The sequence below is a fragment of the Gavialis gangeticus genome, unplaced genomic scaffold, assembly GCF_001723915.1.
Source record: "Gavialis gangeticus isolate Ggan-Ray unplaced genomic scaffold, GavGan_comp1, whole genome shotgun sequence".
In the NCBI taxonomy this organism is placed as follows: Eukaryota; Metazoa; Chordata; order Crocodylia; family Gavialidae; genus Gavialis; species Gavialis gangeticus.
Window position 1 is genome coordinate 99,614,249 of NW_017729033.1, and position 20,799 is coordinate 99,635,047.

The 20,799-nt window shown below is 46.5% G+C and overlaps 1 protein-coding gene across 2 annotated transcripts in view; it reads right to left on the reverse strand.

Moving 5' to 3' along the window:
• Positions 1 to 20,270, reverse strand: part of HERC3 (HECT and RLD domain containing E3 ubiquitin protein ligase 3) — a 96,872-nt gene extending 76,602 nt beyond the window's left edge. For both annotated transcript variants that reach the window (XM_019526253.1, XM_019526252.1), the window contains exon 1: positions 20,007 to 20,270. In XM_019526253.1, the coding sequence (XP_019381798.1) occupies positions 20,007 to 20,232 (226 nt within the window). In that variant the 5' untranslated portion in view covers positions 20,233 to 20,270. The remainder of the gene's footprint in view (positions 1 to 20,006) is intronic.
• Between the last annotated feature and the right edge of the window lie 529 nt (positions 20,271 to 20,799).

The window sequence follows — 20,799 nt, forward strand, 5'->3', positions numbered from 1 at the left end:
TGGGGTGGGGAAGGGGTGGAGGAGGAGGTAGGAGTAAAAGAGGTGTACAATTAGTTTACAGGTCTAGTCACGATGTGAATCAACCATCAAGACGTGCATGTAACCTGGAGAGACAATGAAAGACTTAATGATAAAGCATTAGTGACTGAGAGTGAGAAGAAGCAAGGTTTGTGAGCACAGCATGGCTGCAACTGAAGACAAACGAAAAAGAAGTGTCAGGAGACAGGATTCAGAACTGTCTTAAAGACTGGCTTAAGGACTTCCTGGCATATGCAAGAACACAGACAGAGGGAAACTGCATCCAGGTTTGGGAGGAAAAAAAAAAAAAAAAAGCGTTGGAACAGCTTCCACAAATTCTGATCTAGGTTTATATTCCCTCCCTCCCACCACCCAGGCTGCATTCTTGCTGGCTAACAACTGCTGACTTGGTTTGAAAAGCTGCCCTGTGTCACGGTCAATGCCTATCAAGAGCACTGCTCCCCAGAGGGGTACAGTCCAAGCTACACAGACTCAGTGCAGAACCAGGAAGTGAAACAAGGATGCTGAGGCAAGAAAACCCTCTCTCAAGAGCTGTACATTATTGAGCTCACCTTTGCGAAAAAGCTAAGCCAACAAACAGCCTACAAAATTGTCCAAAAGGTAGAACACCCTGCAAATCCATGACCGACTTTAAGCTAAGAGTTTTAATAGGCCATGCTTTGCACATACATGCACCTTTCCTTCCAGGGATGGATTGCAGTCAGGTTTTACTTTCGAAAATATGGATTAACCACAATTTGACCTGGTCCCAAACTATTAAACAGATAAAGTACATGCTATGCACCAAGCTAAAGACCTCACTGTGCATCTCTGTTCAGTAGTACAACCCACCTTTCATCACTGGCAGAGGGAGAAGAACAAACAACCTAACATATTTCATGATTGTATTCAATTCCCACATGCTGATGGCATTAATTCCCAGAAAGCAATGGCACTGGCATTTTGGACATCAAAAATAAGCGTTACTGGATGGCAAAGGAAAGAGGTTAAAAATGGTGGGTTTTATTCCCACTGTCATCTTTTTTACAGAACTTGTTTCAGACTTGCAACCAAACTGACACAAGTCCTCACAAAGTAAGAGCTTAAAACCCTTAAAATGTGAAAGTGTATTAATATCAATGCAATTACACAAAGCTTCATCTAACACAAAACCCAAAGGGCACCACCATTCACTCTGTACTCTCATCACTGCAGAGAACTGCAGTTGTTCCCCAAACCAGCACCTGTGCTCAGAGCTGGGTGCATTAGCTGGTAACACCAGCTAAAATGTCAAAATTCATCTCTTCAGTTGATGCAGATACTTTAATAATTGGGTCCCCTATTCACCTGTTTTCTCCTCAGAGGAAAATGGCCAAGTTGAGACTGACTTCTCTTAGGCTCACCTGGCTCAGGCAATATGTGTGGGCCCAATAATCAAGCTGCTCTTGGTGAACCCTCAAGCCTAAGGTAAACAGTGATCAGGCCTCACTGAGTTTGTGAGCTCCTGGGACTGCTTTCATTTATTCCTGGTCCCAAGGGGCCATTCCAACACAGTGCTATCTATGCATCCATGCTCTCTATGCAAGTGAAATTCCCTGCAGATCATGTCCACTAGCCTGACATCAGTGGAGCAGCGCAGAAGGGTTACTGCAGTGGAGAAACAGGCCTACTGTCTTGAACGCAGTTCGACTTCTCCCTTCTCTAGCAGCTATAACTCAGCTCTGGTAACCTGGTTCTAGTCTTCTTTCTGCAAGCTTGGCAGTGGAAGTTTAATTGCTGATTTCAAGGGGAATGGAGCCAGGCTGCTGCTGAAAGCTGCTAAGCCCCACCTTCAGTCTCCATACCTTAGTTTTCCCTCCATGGAACAGGGCTAATATCTTCTCCTAACTCTGGGAGCTTATGTGTAAAAAATCTTTTGTGTACCAGACTGGCAAGAGTCACTGATTTTTATTGCCTCCCTGTTATGCAGAATGCAGTCTTTTCCCCAGGATCATCTGAGCATATGTTAATCTAATTTCCTGTCACAGCAGGAGCCAGATACTGGCAGTGCCCTTGTCTCTTCTGCTCTTTACCTGTGTACACTGTAGTGCTTTTCACAGCTGTGGTGTGCAAAAGATAGTACACCATTCTTGCTGAACCTTTTAAACCAAGGGTGCTCAACCCCCATCTGTGGGCCAAATCCAGTCCGCAGAGCCATGGCCTCCAGTCAAGCTCTGAACACCCAGATCCAGCCCCCCCACCCAGACCACTGCCCAGTAGTGGGATCAGGGCTTGGCCCACCCCCGCACATCTGGATCAGGCTGGAGTGCTCCCCCACACAACCAACATGTCTGAATTAGGGCCACTCCGCCACCACAACCACCAGCCTCTGCCTCCACATAAGGGCCAAGCTGCTTCACACCACCCCCTACGGTGGACATAGAGTTGGGCTAAGCACCCCTGTAGCTAAATTAGGCCACCAGTGTGTTGGCCCCATGTGCCAGATCAAGCCCATCAGCTGAATCCGGCCCGAAGACCAGGAGTGGGCAAAATATTGCCCGCAGGCCACATCTGGAGCATGAGGCCATTCTATCTGGCCTGCACGGCCCCTAAAAATTTAGAAAATTAATATTTCTCTGTCCTTGGTTCCTGTCAAAAATGACAGGAACCAGAGGCAGTAGGACCTAGGGGAAGCCCCGGCAGGCTCCTGCAACAGGAAGGGGGAGGGCAGGGGAGGACCGCGGGGAAATGCGGCCCCTCCCCGGCCCTGTGGCCAGGCTTCCTGCTGCCTCCGCTCACAGGCAGCCCCACGTGGGCTGTGAGCAGCTGCAACGTGGGGTGGGGGGGTGTGCTGCTTTTCCCCCAGCGTTCAGCACCAGCTCGCAGCCCGCCCTGGCAACCACCCTGGGCAGCTGCTTGGTGCGGAGGAAAGCAGGTCCCCTGCTTCCCGCACCAGGCAGTGTTTGCTGCTGCTGCTCGCCCGGAGCTCACGCGCTGGACAGCTCAGAGGTGGCGGTGGCAAACACTGCCCAGGGCAACAAGCGGGGGGGCCGCTGTGCACAGCCCAGACGGGCGAGCCTGAAGCCGGCTCGTGGCCCGGGCTGGCAGCGGGTGCGGGTTACAAGGTGGTGCTGAGCGCGGGGGGGGGAGGGAAGCGGCCCTCTACCCGCCCCGTGGCTGGCGCCCTGCAATGCAGCCACTCACAGCCGGCGTGGAGCGGCCTGTGCCTGCTCGGGACAGCCCTGCACAGGCTACGAGTAGCTGCAGCAGGGAGCGCTGGCCACGGTGCGAAGGTGGAGCCGCTTTTTCCCCCGCACTCAGCACCTTCCCTGCCGGCGAGCAGTTGGTCAGGGCTGCACACTGTCCCCCACCTGTACCGTGAGGCTGGGGGGACACTCGGTTTGAGCAGGCACAGGAGCCAGCGGGAACATAGGGCCTGCACTGGTGTCCCAGGGCCAGCACTGGTGGGGCCCAGAGCAGGGCAGCAGGAGTGCAGGGTCCCCGCTGGCAGCTCTGTGGAGCCAGGCCAGCTCCCCCCTTTCCCTGCTGGTGCAGCCCAGTCCAGCTCCACAGGCCCCTGCCATCCTGTGCTGGCACTGGCCCCCGAGACAATGGTCCCAGGACATTAGGACACTGGTCGCCAGACAGTGACCAGGGGGCAGGGCACCTGTGAAGGGGCAGGGCTACCCATGCAGCCCTCGACAGCTTGTCAAAACTGGGTAAGCAGCCCTCTGCCTGAAATAATTGCCCACCCCTGCCACAGACAGACCTGGCATCGCCTACCAAGCCCATGGAGCAAGCAGGCTGGGTACCACTGTTTTAGACAAATGACTGCTTATGAACATTAGGAGCTGGACTCTATGGCCAAAGAGGCCCCTTCCAATCCAGGGCTCAAGAATGTTAGAAGTGAAAAATCATTATCCTGAAGTGACAGGGGCCAGGATAAAACTAATACATCATTAAATAGGCCACTGGTTACCAGTGACTTAAATAGCTAACTGGTATGCTCTTGCCATTTTTAATATCATCACTAAGTGGTTTAGAGAATCCTTCATTTATAAGCTGTATGTACTGCACCATCAGTGCGCAGAGTGCTCAAAAGAACAGAATTCACACAGAATTCCCCAACCCAAAGGACCTCAATATCCACATTCAACAGATATTATGTACATAAAGTAGGAAATGGTCATCAGGCTGCATCGTCACAGGCAAAACTCATATCCGTGAGTCTTCACTGGTGGTAACAGTAGATTGAGACTGCAGCACAGATAAGGTGCAGGTGATTTCCTCAGTGTCGGGACTTCCTGACCCAGACACCACACATCCTCCCAAACATGACAATAAGCAGCCCTACTGAGGTGCAAATAATAAGCAGTTCAGAACAGCTGCAGCTCTTCTCAAGCAGCAGATGAGAAAGGTACCTTGATAACTGGTATTTACATAAGACACCTTTAGTCCTAAAGGAAATCAAAGGGCGTCAATACATGCACTTTGATGTGAAGTAGCCTACTTTACTGCGCATTACAGCATCACATAAAAACTCATGCAATTATGCTAATGCACAGTAAAACAGGCTACTTACTGCACATTAAACGTCACTGAGAAAACGTGCTTTTGGTACTATGCTTTTGTTGGTTGGGGGCCTCCATGGCCAGCCCTATGAGAAGAGGCTGACGGACCTGAATCTCTTCAGTCTCCACAAGAGGAGACTGAGGGGGGATCTTGTGGCTGCCTACAACCTTATCAGGGGCCAGCAGCAGGGACTCGGGGAAAGTCTGTTCACCAGGGCCCCCCTTGGAGTCACCAGGAACAATAGCCACAAGCTGAGGGAGGATAGGTTTAGGTTAGATATTAGGAAGAACTACTTCACTGTAAGGGTGGCCAGAGCCTGGAATAGACTTCCCAGAGAGGTGGTGCTCTCACCTTCCCTGGAAATCTTCAAGAGGAGACTGGATAGGCGCCTGGCTGGGGTCTTATGACCCCTCCCACCCCCAGTGCTCATTCCTGCCCCTGGCAGGGGGTCAGACTCGATCTGTCTAGGTCCCTTCTGACTCACTGATTCTATGCATTAGGGTAGTCCAGTGACCATTTATTTAGTACCTAACACTGGAGGTATTAAATTTAATGCTCATTAGAAAAAGCGCATTAATGTACATGTAGACATGCCTCAAAGTTGCAAAAAGTGAATGGAGAATATGAGACTTTATGCTCAGAAGTCAGGAAATGACAAAGTGCAGGCCCATGTGTTGGCCTCTATTGCGAGGCATAGTGTTATCAAAGACAGCATCAAGGACTTCAGCAAAACAAGACTAGGACACAGCCAGGCATAATGTCTCTACGATATACACGGATTTAAAAAATAAATGCCCCAATCTCAGAGCACCTGGTGAGAAAAGCCCAAGGTCACATCACCCTCCTCCCTACATTTCCTTGGAGCACCTTTCCTTATTTGGCACCTGAAATGGCTCTCTTTTTGTCCTAAGGTTGGCAGTAAACCTGCAAAGTGACTCAGCCAAAAAAAGCAGTCTGTGCAGTAAAGCGTACTAAGAAAGCTGAACAGGCTTGAGTCAAAACAGCATGATTCAGACAGTTACAGGATCCCGGTATTCTGTTCCAGGAACAGCAGGGTAAGTCAGCAACAGCTTTTTATAGCCAAGAAAGAAAACACAGGAGATGGGGAAACTAAGTAATTGCAGCATCATGCAACAAAATCCTTAGTCAATAAAGCCCCCCAAAACCACCAACTGGACAACAATATTTGTGAAGGAGTACAGGAGACTGAAATGCACTGTTATTTCCTGCTGGAAATGAGTTACATGACTCAGAAGCAGTTGACTTTTCTTGCCTTGAGTGAATGGAAAAATGAGACTCTTCTAGGGTGTAGTATGAGAAACTCCTAAGGGTGGAGGCACTTCAGCCACATCATCTAGGGAACTCTGAGTTGGCTTTATCTGTGTTCCCCCTTCCTGTTGTGTTGCCTAATAAAGCCAAATTCCAGGTAGAAAGACAAGTCATTCAGCTAAATCAGCAACGTAAAATGATGCAACTCAAAGCACAAGGCTGTCAACCTGAACTCGGCCCTTTAGTTCTTGGTTTTCCACTCATTGACTAGACACGTCCATTAACTGGTACATGAAAGAAATGTAACTGCCTCTTATTGCAGGAGGAGTTACCATAATGTGGTACATTGTCTTACAAGTGGATTTAACACCCGCCGCCCAACCTGGCTCTCATAATGCCTAATCCACTGCCCACTGAAAGCTATGAAAATCTTTCTATGGAGATCAGTGGGTGCAAAGTTGGTAAGAACTATGGGTGCTTATAGAATCCCCCCCCCCAAGGGCTTTACTTTCAGCTTGATGTGCCCCTGCACCAAGTGCAGCACATGCCCAGAAGAGGAATCGCATCAGTTTGACCCAGCTCGCCCACCGTCTGTATAGCTCACGTGCTTCAGGAGGACTTTTCACATTTTATCTAATAGTTGATTCAATCAGCTATTACATAAGCGCACCAAAAAGCCCGCTGAAGCGCGCAAGCTATACAGACAGTGGGGTCAAACTGACACGATTCCTCTTCCAGTAAAGCGCTGGGGGGGTAGTTCCCCCACATCTGTCAGCATCCTATGCAACTGCAAGACACTATAACCAGAAAGCAAGGACTGGAGATTACATACAAACTCTCAGCTGGCTCCCACTATCACCAACTGCTTCTACTGCATCCCAAAGATGCTTCTCCACCAGGCCATAACAGCCCCATTTCTGAAATGCTCTTCAGGACATGCTATACTGACATCCACTAAGCTAAAAAGAAGATAATTTCAAGTTAAGCACTCAAAAATGAAATTCCCCACTGTGGACAGGTAACACAACAGTTCTGATGGCTGCAAATCAGAAGTACACAGAAGGAAATCACCTCCCAAGAAATATCTTCATCTCTCACCGAGGACTCCTCCTTGGTTTGCCAGGTCCCCACAGGTTATTTATGGTTGTTAGCTATGTCAGTACAGCCAGCAGCCCCTCCATTTCTACTATCCATCTCAATTCAGGTAAACGGTGCTGAAATTATCACCATAGCTAGGAATTTGCTTCTGTTTACAAATGAACAACTGGAGGGTATATAGGGAGTGTCACACATGTCCTGTCTTCCTAGCTGAGTTTATTACACATACCAGGGCTCTGAATTCCTGCTCTCCAAAATGTCCCTCTATACCACCCTCCCAAATTCTCCTAGTCCAAGAACTCCCACTAACTCTTCCCCCCCCAGAACACAGATCTCTTCCCTCATGCCAGAGGCTCCACATTTTTACATCATCTTCCTTCATCTCTCCATGTCTCTGGCCTCCCCTTCCCTCCCAGGGGCTCTGGCTTCCCTCAGGATTAGTCACTCAGGACATGGGACAGGCAGGAGTGGGGTGTAGTCATACTGTTAGAACACATTAATAGGTGTCACCAACCAGTTCTTTGACCTAGAAGCAATAGCAGGGGTGCCTGAAGCTGTGGTTGTGCTAAGCACATGGCAGAGGCTCCACGAGTCCCTGTTTTTCTCCTTTCTTGTTTTTCTGTTTTTCTCCCCCCCCCCCAAATCATTAGTGATGAGCAGGCAGAACCCTAGAGCAGTGGTTTTTAATCTGTGCGGGTCCATGAAAGATGATTTTGATCAATCAAAAGTATGTGAATACCCACATTTATAATTCAAATGCACCTCCACTCAAAACTGTTTAAGGGTCTGCAAATGAACAAAGGTTGAAAAGCACTGCCCTTAAGTTTTGGAATAAATCAGTTGCGACATCCGAAAATTAGTGCACTAAACCCAAACAACTGCCATCAATAGAGGCCAAGGCCTTGCTAACTCAGCCAAACTTTTCCCTGACTGACTAAATGCCACTGAACTTATTCACATAAAGTACAGACAAAGAATTATGATGGGGCTCAGATGAAGGCATTAATCCTGCATATGTAAACAATGGAAAACAAAAGGATATCCAATGATTCATCAAAAACAATGTCAGGTCTCCAGGTTGTAGCTGTACTGGTCTAGGCAAAAGGAATCAGAATTTATGGCAGAGGTGATATCTTTTATTACACCAACTAGATATTTGCCAAAAAAAAAAATCTTTATTTGCAAGTTTTCAGGCACAGGTACCTTTCTTCAGGCATATGAGAGAGCAAAGATTGTAAAAGTTCTCCTAGGTAGAAATGAAAATTCATATTTATCAGGAGAGCTGAGGGCATGGTAAAATCAGGAGACTATTGGTGCAGCAGCTGGAAAGGAGGGGACTATGGGGTGGACTCCTGCCAAGCCCCATCCCCTGCCTGCTCCCCCAGGCCCCCCATGGCTGTCCTTCACAGCCCCAGCTCCAGGCTCTTTAAAAAAGCCCCCACCCACTGGCAGAGCCCCCTAGCAGTGTGGGGCAGCGGGGATCACCCCACCTCCACACACACACCTGGTAGGTACCAGAGAGCGCGGAGCTTTTTTTTCTTTAAAGAGCCGATGCAGGGGCCGGGTGGGGCAGCCATGGTGGGGGCTCGGAGAGCGGGCAGGGGATGGGGGCATGTGGCAGAGCCCCCCCAAGCAGCATGGGGCAGTGGGAGGCAGAGGAGATTGCTCCCTGCCACCCCCCCTCTCCGGCAGCACCCGATAACTGGGGACTTTAAAAGAGCCAGGATGGTGGGACTGGGAGAGCAGGCGAGGAATGAGGGATCGTGACAGAGCCCCCATGCAGTGTGGGGATCCCCCCCAGCACCTGCCTGGCAGCAGCCGGTAAATGCCAGGCTTTTTTTTTTTTTTTTTTTTTTTTAAAAGAGCCAGGATGCTGGGGCCAGGTGGGGCAGCCATTGGCGGGGCTGGGAGACCAGGCAGGGGATGGGTCTTGTTTGCTTTAGAGATCCAGATTCGGCCAAATAGATTCAGCACAGTGATTTGAATCACTAAATCGAATCACTGTCCCCCAAATCGGCCGAATCCAAATCCGAAGTGACTACTAGCTGCTTCGCACAGGCCTAGTACAGACTTGAGTGAAAGAAGGCTATGAACAGCCAGACAACAGCAACTCCAGTTCTGCCGTCTTCCTTTGTCCAGCACGCCAGATGACTGCTTCCTTATTATGTGCAACATGGGCTACTTCATCTGAATGCACTTGGACCCCAAACAGAGCAAAACACTCTTGTTAAAAGTGTGATCTGCAGAGATCCTGCTCCATTTTATAGGGCTGCTTGTAATGGTGCTAAATATAGGAATCCAGGAGCAAAAAGTGGTGTCCTATAGGCTCATCAACATACCCAAAATAGCTGAGAGCTCTGAACAGCCCGTGGGAGCTGCTCTGCATACGCTCGGCAACCATGGAGACAGGAGCGACTCAGCCTAAGGGCAAAGCTCTGCCTTGGATATAGGTTGTTCCACAAGGCCTTTTATGTCCCCCTATGGCCCACTCCCAGCAAGGAATCTGATTCTTCTCTCTGTCTGGCTGCAAGCACACCTCACTATGATCCCAAGGGCAAGACGTTTCTCACATGGCTGAAAGTCAAACAGAAAAAGTTCTTCAGGGGGCTGCATGCACAGGGAAAGCTCCTGAGCAAGAGGCCATCAGGTGAGAGAGGAAAGGCCTGTTGGGCTAAAGATTCCCCTATCCAGTGGTCCCAGAAAGACTTATTTTATAACTATTAATAAACAGAATTTAGAGATGGCCTAAGAGGCAGGGATGCACACTGGCTCCTCCCTACCTCCTACTTCAAAGGGGTTAACATAGCCCTAGAGCTATGTTGACTTCTGATCCGAGATAGGAAAATTAAAACAGAGACTAGAAGCATACTGAGGAAATGAGGACCATCTTCCCTGCACAGTACCACACACAACAGTGCAGAAATCTTATAGCCTCTTCTTTCTGAGCACTACATTCAGTGTTCTCCTGAACGTGCTCACTCAGGGCTCAACAAGTCTTGGCACAGGATCCCGGGATTTACCTGCCTTGCTGGCTGGCTATATATTTAGGTTAAATGTTATATTACATGTAGGGTGACCATATGGGACAATATTAAATCTGGGACACTTCTCCCCACCAGTCAGAAGCTCTGATATGACTAGTCAGGCAGCCAAGGGAGTCAATGGTCTGCTAATGACCCACTGTTCTTTACTTCACAGGCATTAACAATCATTTCCACCATTCAGTGGTCATTCCACTAATCAAACTAACCTATTTTAGGGCAATTTTGCTGTCTGCTAGGGCTTTTTATTTCACAGTTTGTGCTGCTCCACCTCTGCTGGATGCCCCCCCCCTCCATTTTAATTTTGATGGGCTGACCGGGACCAGCCTGTGAAATCTGAGACTGTTCCCACCAAACCAAGATATACGGTTACCCTAGTCATCACTGATGATTTTATATTTTCATCCCAAAAGGGAGGTTTGACTTGTCCAGGAGCCCTCACTTTAGTCTTGTATTAGAAAAGTGCTTTAAAGATATCATATGGGTTATTCCAAAGCATTTAGTATCCTTACCATGTTTCTGTTTAATTCAATGGGAAATTTAACATCTACTTGCACAGGAACGGAGCTGAGTTGCTGCTGTGCACTGCCAAGAAATCCCACATGTAAAAGTGTGCTATAAATAGCTTAAATTTATCCTAGAGCAATTTCCCCTACCTTCAAAGCAATTCTGAGCAGCTTTGTAAGCACTGTGCAAGAACATCCGACTACTAAAGGGGCTGGGTTTTTTTGGGTTTTTTAAACAACCTTTTGGACATTTATTGAATATCTGAGATGTCAGTAATGTCCAGCCTTGAGACAGCCAGGTTTCGTTTAAGCACAGTATTAATTTGAGTAATGAGAATTTCAGGGTTTGAGTTATTCTGATTCTGGTTTGCTTGGTCAGTTTGCTTTAGGGATATGGATTCATGAAAATGTGCCTTCCAACTGACACTTGCTCTTTCAGTAGGAATGCTTAAAGGAAGAACTTGGTAGGCTGAAAAAGCGTATGATGTCAACTGAGGCAATGATTTTTCAGTGCCCAGTTGCATGAGGCATGAAAGCTGTCTAATCTCTAGCATCACGTAGGAGGTAATAAGGAGGTTCTTGTCTTAGTTCAGTAAGTCTTGCAGATGTCTACAGGCTGCTTAAAGACATCTAATGTACTGTAAGCTCCCATTGCCATTGGATTGAGTCACAAAACTACCCAAGCTAATGTAATGATACAGCCATAATACAAAGCTCAGGAAAACTCCCATCCTTACAACAATTACATGACGTTTACAAAAGAAGCTCAAGCCTATGTGACTTAGTCATTTAATAGTGGCTGTTCAGTAAAAGAGCTATGCAAGAGCACAACAAAATATGCTCACCAGCCTCAGAGCAGAAGCAACAAGGCCAGAAATTTGCAACTTCCTTTGCAGACACAAACCTGAAAGCATATTCTGAGAAAAGTACAGATGATTATCTGCAGATTTCCATCTCTTAGGCTTGTAAAAGCAGGCAACCCTTTTTAAAAAAAGAAGAGAAGTCAATTGGTACATGACAGCACTACCTTTACAGGTATACCACATTATCTGACAGGAACAGTTCTCAGCTTTCCACTGCCAATGGCTTTTTGGTTTTTGCGAAGAGAAGGACAAAGTTACAGTAATTGTACTGGTTAATTCCAAGAGACAGTTCTGGTATGTTCACACCTTAAGAGGAAGCACAGTACTGCTGAATGCAGACCCATCTGTGGTCACAAGTGTCATTAGAATAACTGCCAGTCATTGGGACATTCAACTTCTTACAGAATAGAAAAAGAAAATAAGCAGGCGCCAGATGACTTAAGGCTTTTCCATGACCTGTTAGAATCAATCTTATTGCTTTCATAAAGAAAGTTAGAATTTACAATGCCATTATTTAAATTATTTTGTTGGGAGCTTATATGAATCCTATTTTACATTATTAAATCAAGCACAACCAAGATATGGCCTGCAAGGCTTCCCAGGGGTCTGGAAATTTAGTGGTGTGGCAAGCAATGGCAGTGTTAATTGCAGTGGCTTCTAGAGCTGTAGCAATTAACTCCATCACCACTCATCTGGCTGCCGAATATTCCAGACCCATGGGGAGCAAGTATTTCCACCATTGTTTCATTATCTCATGCAATGGTGTCCAACTCATCTGGCCCTGCAGGCTGGATCTGGAGCTCAGAGCTGCATCATGTAGCCCACAGGGCTGCCTGTGGGGCCAGAAATTTGGTGATGGAAGGAGTGGCAGCTGCCGCAGCTGTGGGAACCACTACAATTAATGCTGCTGTCACCAAATTCTAGCCCTATGCACCATACAACATGGTCTTGCACTCTGGATCCAGCCTGCAGGGCCAGACAAGCTGAACACCATTGCATGAGATAATGAAACAACAGTGGAAATACTTTTCTCCTCATTGTTACATATCCCAAGAATTCTTGTAGTACAGATGTTTTAGGCTAAGGCATATGGTGTGAAAGAAAGCAAACAAAGGGAGCTTAACAGCTTTGTTACTCCTCCAGAGATATGTCTGACTCCATGGTTATTTGCAATCACCGAGTTCACTGGTCCCAAGTCATGCTGGTCAGTTAGGATTCTCCTAACTCAGGAAGGTCATGCAGGACAAGATCATAAAGTAGAAGCACTCTCTGTTTTCACAGTTCTCCTCCTCCATCACAACACTATGTTAAAGGCACCTCTGTTACTAGCTGTGTGGAGTGATTCTCTCAAATCTAGGAGGTAATTTGTAGCTCCTCTTAAAAGAAGAAACAAGAACTGGTGGTGGCAGCAGCAGCAGCCTGATGGACTTAACTGGGTGAGGTAACCCAAGTAACCTCCTGAAGCTTAGCCCAGTTTGGGTAACTTTTGCTGAACAGATGTGTGGTACAGCCTTGCTTTTTCAAGCCAAAGTATGTGAAAATATCCACACAGCCTATCTTATTTCTGCGTCCCTGTAGAATTAGCCCTGTTAGTGCTATATACCATTTGAAAGCAAGAATTCAGTACTGCTGTCAGACTAAGTATGATTTTTGATATTCATCTGTGACTTTTTCATAGATTGTAAGGCTGGAAGGGACCTCGGAAGATCATCGGATCCAGCCCGCTGCACCAAGCAGGAAACTGCAGGTCAGGTGACCCGAGCAAGGTGAGAGTCTAGTCTCCTTTTCAAGATTTCCAGAGTAGGTGATTGCACCACTTCTGGGAGGAGCTTATTCCACAGTATGGACACCCTGACTGTGAAGAAGTTTTCCTAATGTTGAGCCTGCATCAATCTTCCAGGAGTTTGTGGCCATTACTCCTGTTTTTTTCCCTTGGGTGCCCTGGTGAACAGTTGCTACCTGGTCTCCTCTCAGCCTTCTTTTCCTCAGGCCAAAAAGTCCCAGATGACTCAGCCTTTCATCCTATAACTTGCCTTTTAAGACTGATCACAAATCTCTTTCTTTAGTCTCGTGTATCATGGAATGCCCTCCAGAGGGCGCTTGCTTAGGACCACTGCCATCTTGTCTGGGCTCTGAGACTGGAGTCCCCCAAAGCCATCCAATGCATGGCTTCTAGAGCAGGAAGAAAGCCCAGGCTCCTTCCCACTGTATAACCTTGGCCTTCTGGTTTCTCACCTTCCGTGGTACTTCATGGCTGACTCAAGAAGCAAGCATCCAGTTCCACTTCTGGGAGAGGGATTTAATCTCCTGTTGGGGGAAAACCAGCACAATCCAAAGTTTCTAGTAGCAAAGACGACAGTGTCTTCAGACAAGGCATTTAATGGGGCAAAGGCCACCCAGCAAGAGGTTCTCTGTCCCACCCCACTCCAAAGAGGCTAAGCAGTACCTCTGACCGTTTCCAGCCTGCTTCTAGCATCCCCCAAAGATAATCAGCTGCTCCTTTTTCAGACTTGAGACCTGAGCTCCATATCTCCACAGCTGCTCACTCAATCTCCAGATACAGACTCCGCCCAAGAGCTGACAACCTCCTTGTTCAGCCTGATCATAGTCATATTTATCTTTGTCGTCTCTGGTGATCTCCAGGGTTGGTGTTGGGCTTCTCACCTTTGCTGAAACATCAGCAAAGGTGTTTTAAGACTCTGTTGATGCTAAAGGTCCATCTTTTCTCATCCTGCCCATAGCCAACCCTGGCACTTGGCTGGTGCATAGAGGGTTAATGAAGTAAACCGAGTCCCACATTATTATAGCACCATGAACACAGTCAACACAGAATTTTTACAATAAAACCTGTAGTATATCACACACAATCAACAGCAGAGTGCAAGACTTTGGTAGGGGTAAATCTGATGACCTGAATAACACATCACATTTACAGTGTTCCAGTATTAGAGGAAGTAACAGATAACCACTGACTTGGCCTCCAGAACACAAGTTTCTTCATTTGAGAGAAACCTGATTTTTATGCAAACTTTTGGAAGGACAAACTAGCTGTGCTGTAATTCCTGCAGTTCCAGGAGACACTGCACTCAAAGAAAGATGCACATATGCTCCAGACCATGCAAGTACAAAACCAGACCAATACCAACATCTCTCACATCCAGAGCCCTGACCTAACAACTGGTGTCCTAGGGTGCCTATACACATGTAGCAAGGCTGCGCCAATACGCTGTAATTACATGTTGGAGCAGACTCAGTTAATCAAGTCTGCTGGAACATGGTAATTACTGTACTCGAGCACCACATGTATCAGCATCCCCGCACTGAAAAATGGCAACAGGGTGCTTTAACTACAGCTCATTCAACAAGCTGTAGCTAAAGTGCCCCTGCTGCCATTTTTCAGCACAGGGGCTGATATACGTGACTCTCCAGGTGCTTTAATTAGAGCAGGACCAACAAATTAAAGCATCTCAGATCTCCTCTAATTAAAGCACCCTCCTCCCCACCACTCCCAGAGCATGTGTATAAATGCCCCTAGTGCCTGCCCCTCGCACACTACCAGAGACTCCCAAAAGCCCATTCTGTAAAGGCACTGAGCATTCATTTAACATTAAGCCCATGAGCAGATCTACTGATTTCAGCAGAACTGCTCACATGCTTAGTTTTAGACAAATGCTGTAAGATTTTTGCTAGATTGCGAGAAGCAGCTCAGTGCTGCCCAATGTAGAACCACTATTTCTGTTGCACAGAGGGCACAGGATTCAGAGTTGGGGCAAGAATGCTTTGTACTTGCACTGAATTCTATATTGTGTTGTGCAAGGGAAAGAACAGCAGATCTACCCCCTACACAGGGTTATAGGGGTAAAGCAGGGCACTGCTCCAGCTATAAGCAGTGCTTCCACTCTGTGCCGAGGCAGAGGGCATGGCTCCTCCATCATCCCCATTTACATCCTCTCCACAAAGCCCATTTACTCAAGCTCCATGGAAGGGGGACTGGGCACACCATGGAAGGGGGACTGACTGACAGGCCTCTTCATTTCCTTTCAGTGAACTGGAGGAAAGCAGGAGGAGCCTGTCACAATGTTAACATGTGCCCACACCTACCTAGTCAGCAAGTCAGCACAGTCACTAGACTCATTGTCCCCTCAGCCATTCTTTTCCATCTGTGCCTTGTTCCTTTCCAAAGCTGATTCCAGTGAGTACAGCCCCTCCTGTCATCCTGCTTCCCCCAGTTTAAACAGATCAGCACTGGCACAGATAATCTCTTCTTGGTGGGTGAGGAGGTAAAAGAGAAATATGCATTTCCACAGCCTTTCCATGCATGGTTTGCCTCTAAACTCACAGCTGTTATAAGGTTTATGATTAACAGATGACTCAAAGGCAATGCCAAGATATCTGGTCAAAGCTAACCTTGTACTGGAGCTCAGAATAAGTGAGTTTAGCTATGTTCTTAGATCATAGGGACAGAGAAACCCAGGAGATTGGAGTCATCCTGTGGATTTTTTTCAAAAAAAAAAAAAAAAAAAAAAATCACCAGAATATTCATACCTATATATTTTTTTAAATAGATTAAACTTGAATTGCATTTCCAGTCCCTGTGGACATGGGCAGACAAGCCTACACAATGCAAAATGAAACTATTATCTTGGTGCCTGTGCAGCCGGGCAGGCAACAGCAGTAAAGAGGGTACAGTCACTTTGCTGCTCATTACTGAAGGGAAGGTGCAAGCTTTACCCTCTCACTGGTGGCAAATCAGAGATTATAATGCAATCTCCTTGGGATAGGAACCTACCATTCCACAAGCACCCAGTTTTCACACCAACAGAAGATCCACAAATCCAAATGAAACCCAGAGTGGCAGATACTCAGCCACTAAGGAAGACACCAGTTCCCACATCTTTAGCAGACTTAGCAACATGCCAATGCTTCCCAAGTTACTAGCCATCAGCCCTATTAGTCACTTTGCACTCCTACCCAGTACAATATACCTACAGCATGAACACTTGCTTTGAACACCTGGACCTTCTCCATCTCCCCTAACATACTTAGGGAAAAAGAAACTGTGACTGAAACAACATGTACTTTTTGCTAGCTGCAAAAGCTATGAATCAAGCTGGACAGCCAAGGGCTGACATTAGGTTGGACTCTAGTGGTATACATACAGCTTCCCAAGTGAGGTGGCCACACTACTGAGAATAAAGCCACATATACTCAAAATCACATGGTTTGCACACCACAACCCAACCTGAGCACATGTCCAGGAATGATGCTCAGCTGCTCAGACGAGGGTGCTCCAAGTACAGGAGGCACCACTCAGAACACCTTGACATGTCATCAGCCCTGCCCCAATGCAATGCATGAGCTATACAGGCATGTCCAAGCAAGGAGAACTACACTGTTTTAGCTTTAGATATAACACAATGGAAGCAATCACTTAAAACTGGAGACATTAAACCAATTCCCTTCTCCACAGGGTAAAGGGAAAAACAAAGTAGATCTTATCTTTACAATGAATAGGATCCTTTTTAATAGCTTTTTTCCTCCATCCACACCTGTTACTATCTGCCCATTACACAGGAAGACTAGAATTAGCAAGGAAGTCATCTGCAGAAAAGCAGCTTATACAAATTCCACTCCTCATTCACAGGGCAGAATACCCCCCAGCAGATCCCACCTCCCACGCTGAAGAGAAGGCATCACAGTCCAGCCTCTCACACTGGAATTTCAGCAAAGTTCCTGTAGGATTGTGGTATGGCAGCCCAGAACCTGCCTGATGCAAAAACAAACCCAGCCTCCTAATGAACACTTTTCTGAAGTCTTTCTCCAAACCAGCTCTTCACTGGTAGCAGGGGAACTTATCTGGGAGGAATTACCTGAACACAAAGACCCCATACTGTTGTTTGATGCTTCATTAAAAACATGCTGTTTGATTAAAGCCATTAATGGAAGAGAGCTTTAAAAAGCAACCTACTACTACAGGACTGCACAGGTGTGGGACAGAAAAAGGCATTAGTTACTCAAAGAGTTTGTATTAGAAAAGGAACAGGACAGGATTTTGAAAAAGGCTCGGTGCTGGTCTAACTTTCCTTTCATTGAAGTTACTGGTAAAGCTTCCACTGATTTAAGATTAGATCACTGTCAAGTGTTTGCAAAAGTCCCAGTGTCTTGCTAACAGCAGACCTCAACCAGGGAAATAATCATCATGGACTAAAGTGCGGCATGGCACAAATCCAACACAAAATGGAGGCTTTTAATACACCAGCAAAAGATGCCTCACCGAAGCCAGGATGAAGACAGACTGCAGGGCCTCATCCAGCTTCACTAGGAGGTTTGTAAACCTGCCTTCCAAAAACCCAGGTCCTCTGTATACTTACCTGATCATACTGATCAGAGCTGGCAAAGCCAAGCTGCAGGCCTTAGTAAGCACTTCCATGTTCCAGGTGCGGCTCTGTACAAGTCTTATGAGCAGTGGCTGCTTGGGAAATGCCCTGAATCGGGGTCCATTGCCAAGCCACTGTGGCTTCAGCACCCTCATGAAATGCAGCTTTCTTCTGGCGCTGCATCAGCCAGAAGCAAAACTCCTGGCACAAAGGGGTATGGGCAAGTGGCACGGCCTGTTCTCTCAGCTTACACCGTACCAAGGTGATGGAAGCTCTGGCATATATCAGACCCAAAACTGGTATAGGGCTTTGGCCCTAGGCCTCATGCAGCCCTTTCAAGCCAAAATACAATTTGCTATAAGACCTCCACCCCTCCTTTCGCTTTCATACAGACCAGAAAGAGGGCAGATTCACTACCCAGTCCCTTTATTTCACATCAGGTGCTTGCTACCCTACAAAGCGTACCCATATCTCCACTCAGTACAAGATGGAGCATTATTTATGGAATCCCAGTTCACTAACAGAGTTGTTCAAATGTTTCCTTCTATGAGAAGGGTGTGGAAAAATCAATGGGCAAATCAGTCCAAGAGCACCCACTTAATCCCAGTCTGCAACCTCTACAAAATCTTTATGGGAGGCCACATGATATAGTGGGATTCGGGACACCTGGGTTCTCTTCCCAGCTCAGACACTGACCTGGGCTCCCATTTCCTCTCTCGCTGTGTCTGCCCCATCTCCTTATAAAGAGACAGGCTATATAGAAACAGCTGGCAGCTTGTACATCTGTACAAGGGCACCCTGATTTTAGCTGTGGCCTCTGAGTGCTCAGCAATGCAAATTAAATGAAGCTGAGCAGCATGTATCTAAACTTATAAACCCTGGATCATCTTTATTTTGCCAAACAATAGGAGACTTAAGTCTTAGTCATCAATTCTGGATAGGATTTTCAAGAGTATAAATGGCCCAAGTGCAAAAAACCCCTCTGAAAGTAAGTAAGATTTGTCTTTTAAGAGATAAGACACTTTTGCAGATCCCACTTTCTATATATCACAGTTGGAAAAATAAAACTGTAGGACAGGAGGGAAGTCACAGCAAAAGATCAGGTCTGATAGCCCTCTTATCCACGGTTCTTTTTTCATGCTGGCTGTTGTCAGGTGCTTCAGAGAAAGCTGCAAAACCCCCATAATTGGTACACAAGGAATGGCCTGACCCACAGGAGAAGTTTCCTCCTAATCCCAGTAGTGTGAACCTTGAAGAACAGCCTATCACTTAGGATTAGGGGGGAGGAGGGGAGTCCTTAAATGTGGAAGATTTATCCACTGTATAAAATATCGGGTCCTTGTATGACAAGACATTGTTCCAGTAGCTCTGAGAACACCAAGTTTGTAACTGGGAGTAGGTGCTAAATTGCAATGCTTGATTTGGACTGGGGATCACTAGTGTTTGGACTTTAACCATTTGACACCGTTCTTTCAGTAAGCTTGCAAATAAAGAACGCAAGTCTTTGGAACATGCTGCAAAGAAGGAAGTAAAAAGCAGCTCAAGACAAAGAGGAATGTCACTATTTGGAGATATCAGTTTTTCAGTCTTATACAAAAGAAGCTTGAGACCTCTCCAAATAAAATAAGGTGGGGTCAATTTAGCCTTGTGAACACAGAGAAGAGCCTGCAGTTTGTACACAAAGTCTCTGCTGGCTGAAACAGAAGGGGAAGGAAATTTGAGCCTGGAAAGGCAAGGGGAAAACTAGCTTGCTTTAGAGATGGGAGAAGGAGGCAACCTCTGTAGACCTAGTTAGACACTAAGGACCTCAGAAGAAAGAGAGGAGAAAAATCCTCATCATCCTGTTAAAAAGGGACCTCCTTCCACTAGCATCAAGTGAAAACTTTCTGGTGAGAGAAGGGAGGAGCCTCCAAGTATACATGGAGGAATCCTTCAATTCTAGGGAACACAGCAAAATCTGAAGAGGCAAATTTTGTGAGTGTCAGTGGCCACTCAGCTCTTTATAATGCTATAAGACAAGAAACCCACTTGGGTACAAAGCAGGAAACTTCACCAACAAACCACCTGCATGCCCACCTCTACTTTGGTGTTTTGCTCATATGCATCAAAACTCCCTCCTCTGCCCTCTGCACCTTTGTAGTCTTCCAGCTTTCAGGAGCCAATCCCATCATATTTAGCATCTTAATCTGATAGGGTTACAAACAACGGGACTCTATGTCATGAAGCCCCTCATCCTATATCTCACCACGGTGCGTGGTCTGAAATAGACAGAAGTCAGCATACCTGGTTTGTTTCCTTCTCGTTCATGGCCCAGCTGTCCTTTGGTATTCATCCCACAGGTATAGACTTCCCCATCCTCCAGTAGGAAGACAGAATGGTTTCCTCCACAAGCCACCTCCTTGACATTTCTGTCATGAATGAATCCATATACCTGGGGCTCTGGAATGATTACTTGCAGATTGCTACCTATCCCAGGCTGGCCAAAAGACCAGTAGCCCCAGCATAACATTTTCTCTTCTTTCAGCAAGTCATGTAGATTTATCCTGCCTGCAGAAAATAATTAAAAAAAAAAAAAAATCAACAAGTGAAGCAACCACAGACAGCTGTTCTGTACAGGAAGAGATATTAACCACAAAAAAGAGGATTCCCTGCCTGATCACATCAGACTTGCACACTTTCTACACCAACTGACCTTTAGCAATAGATGGGACAGATGGGAAGTCGAGGCACATGGGCCCTAGACATCATCCCAATAGTGCCTTCTATGCTTCAACTGTCTCCATACATAAGATGGGAATGTAGCCTAAAAGAAAAGTGCCAATTACAATTACACACATTTATTTTATTCCCAAACCTGTAAAAAAAAAAAAAAGAAAGCATATCATATTCTGATTTCATGGGTCCAAACACAGAAGTTGATGGCTTTTATAGTTTTTCGTTTTTTTTTAATTCTGGTATCTGCAAAGAAGTTACTTAAGCAGGTGCTGGCCAAAAGCAGCACCATAAAACATCACTAAGTAAAATATCCAGGTAAAGAAGGAACTGGTGCAAAAATACATTTGTGTACGCATATATA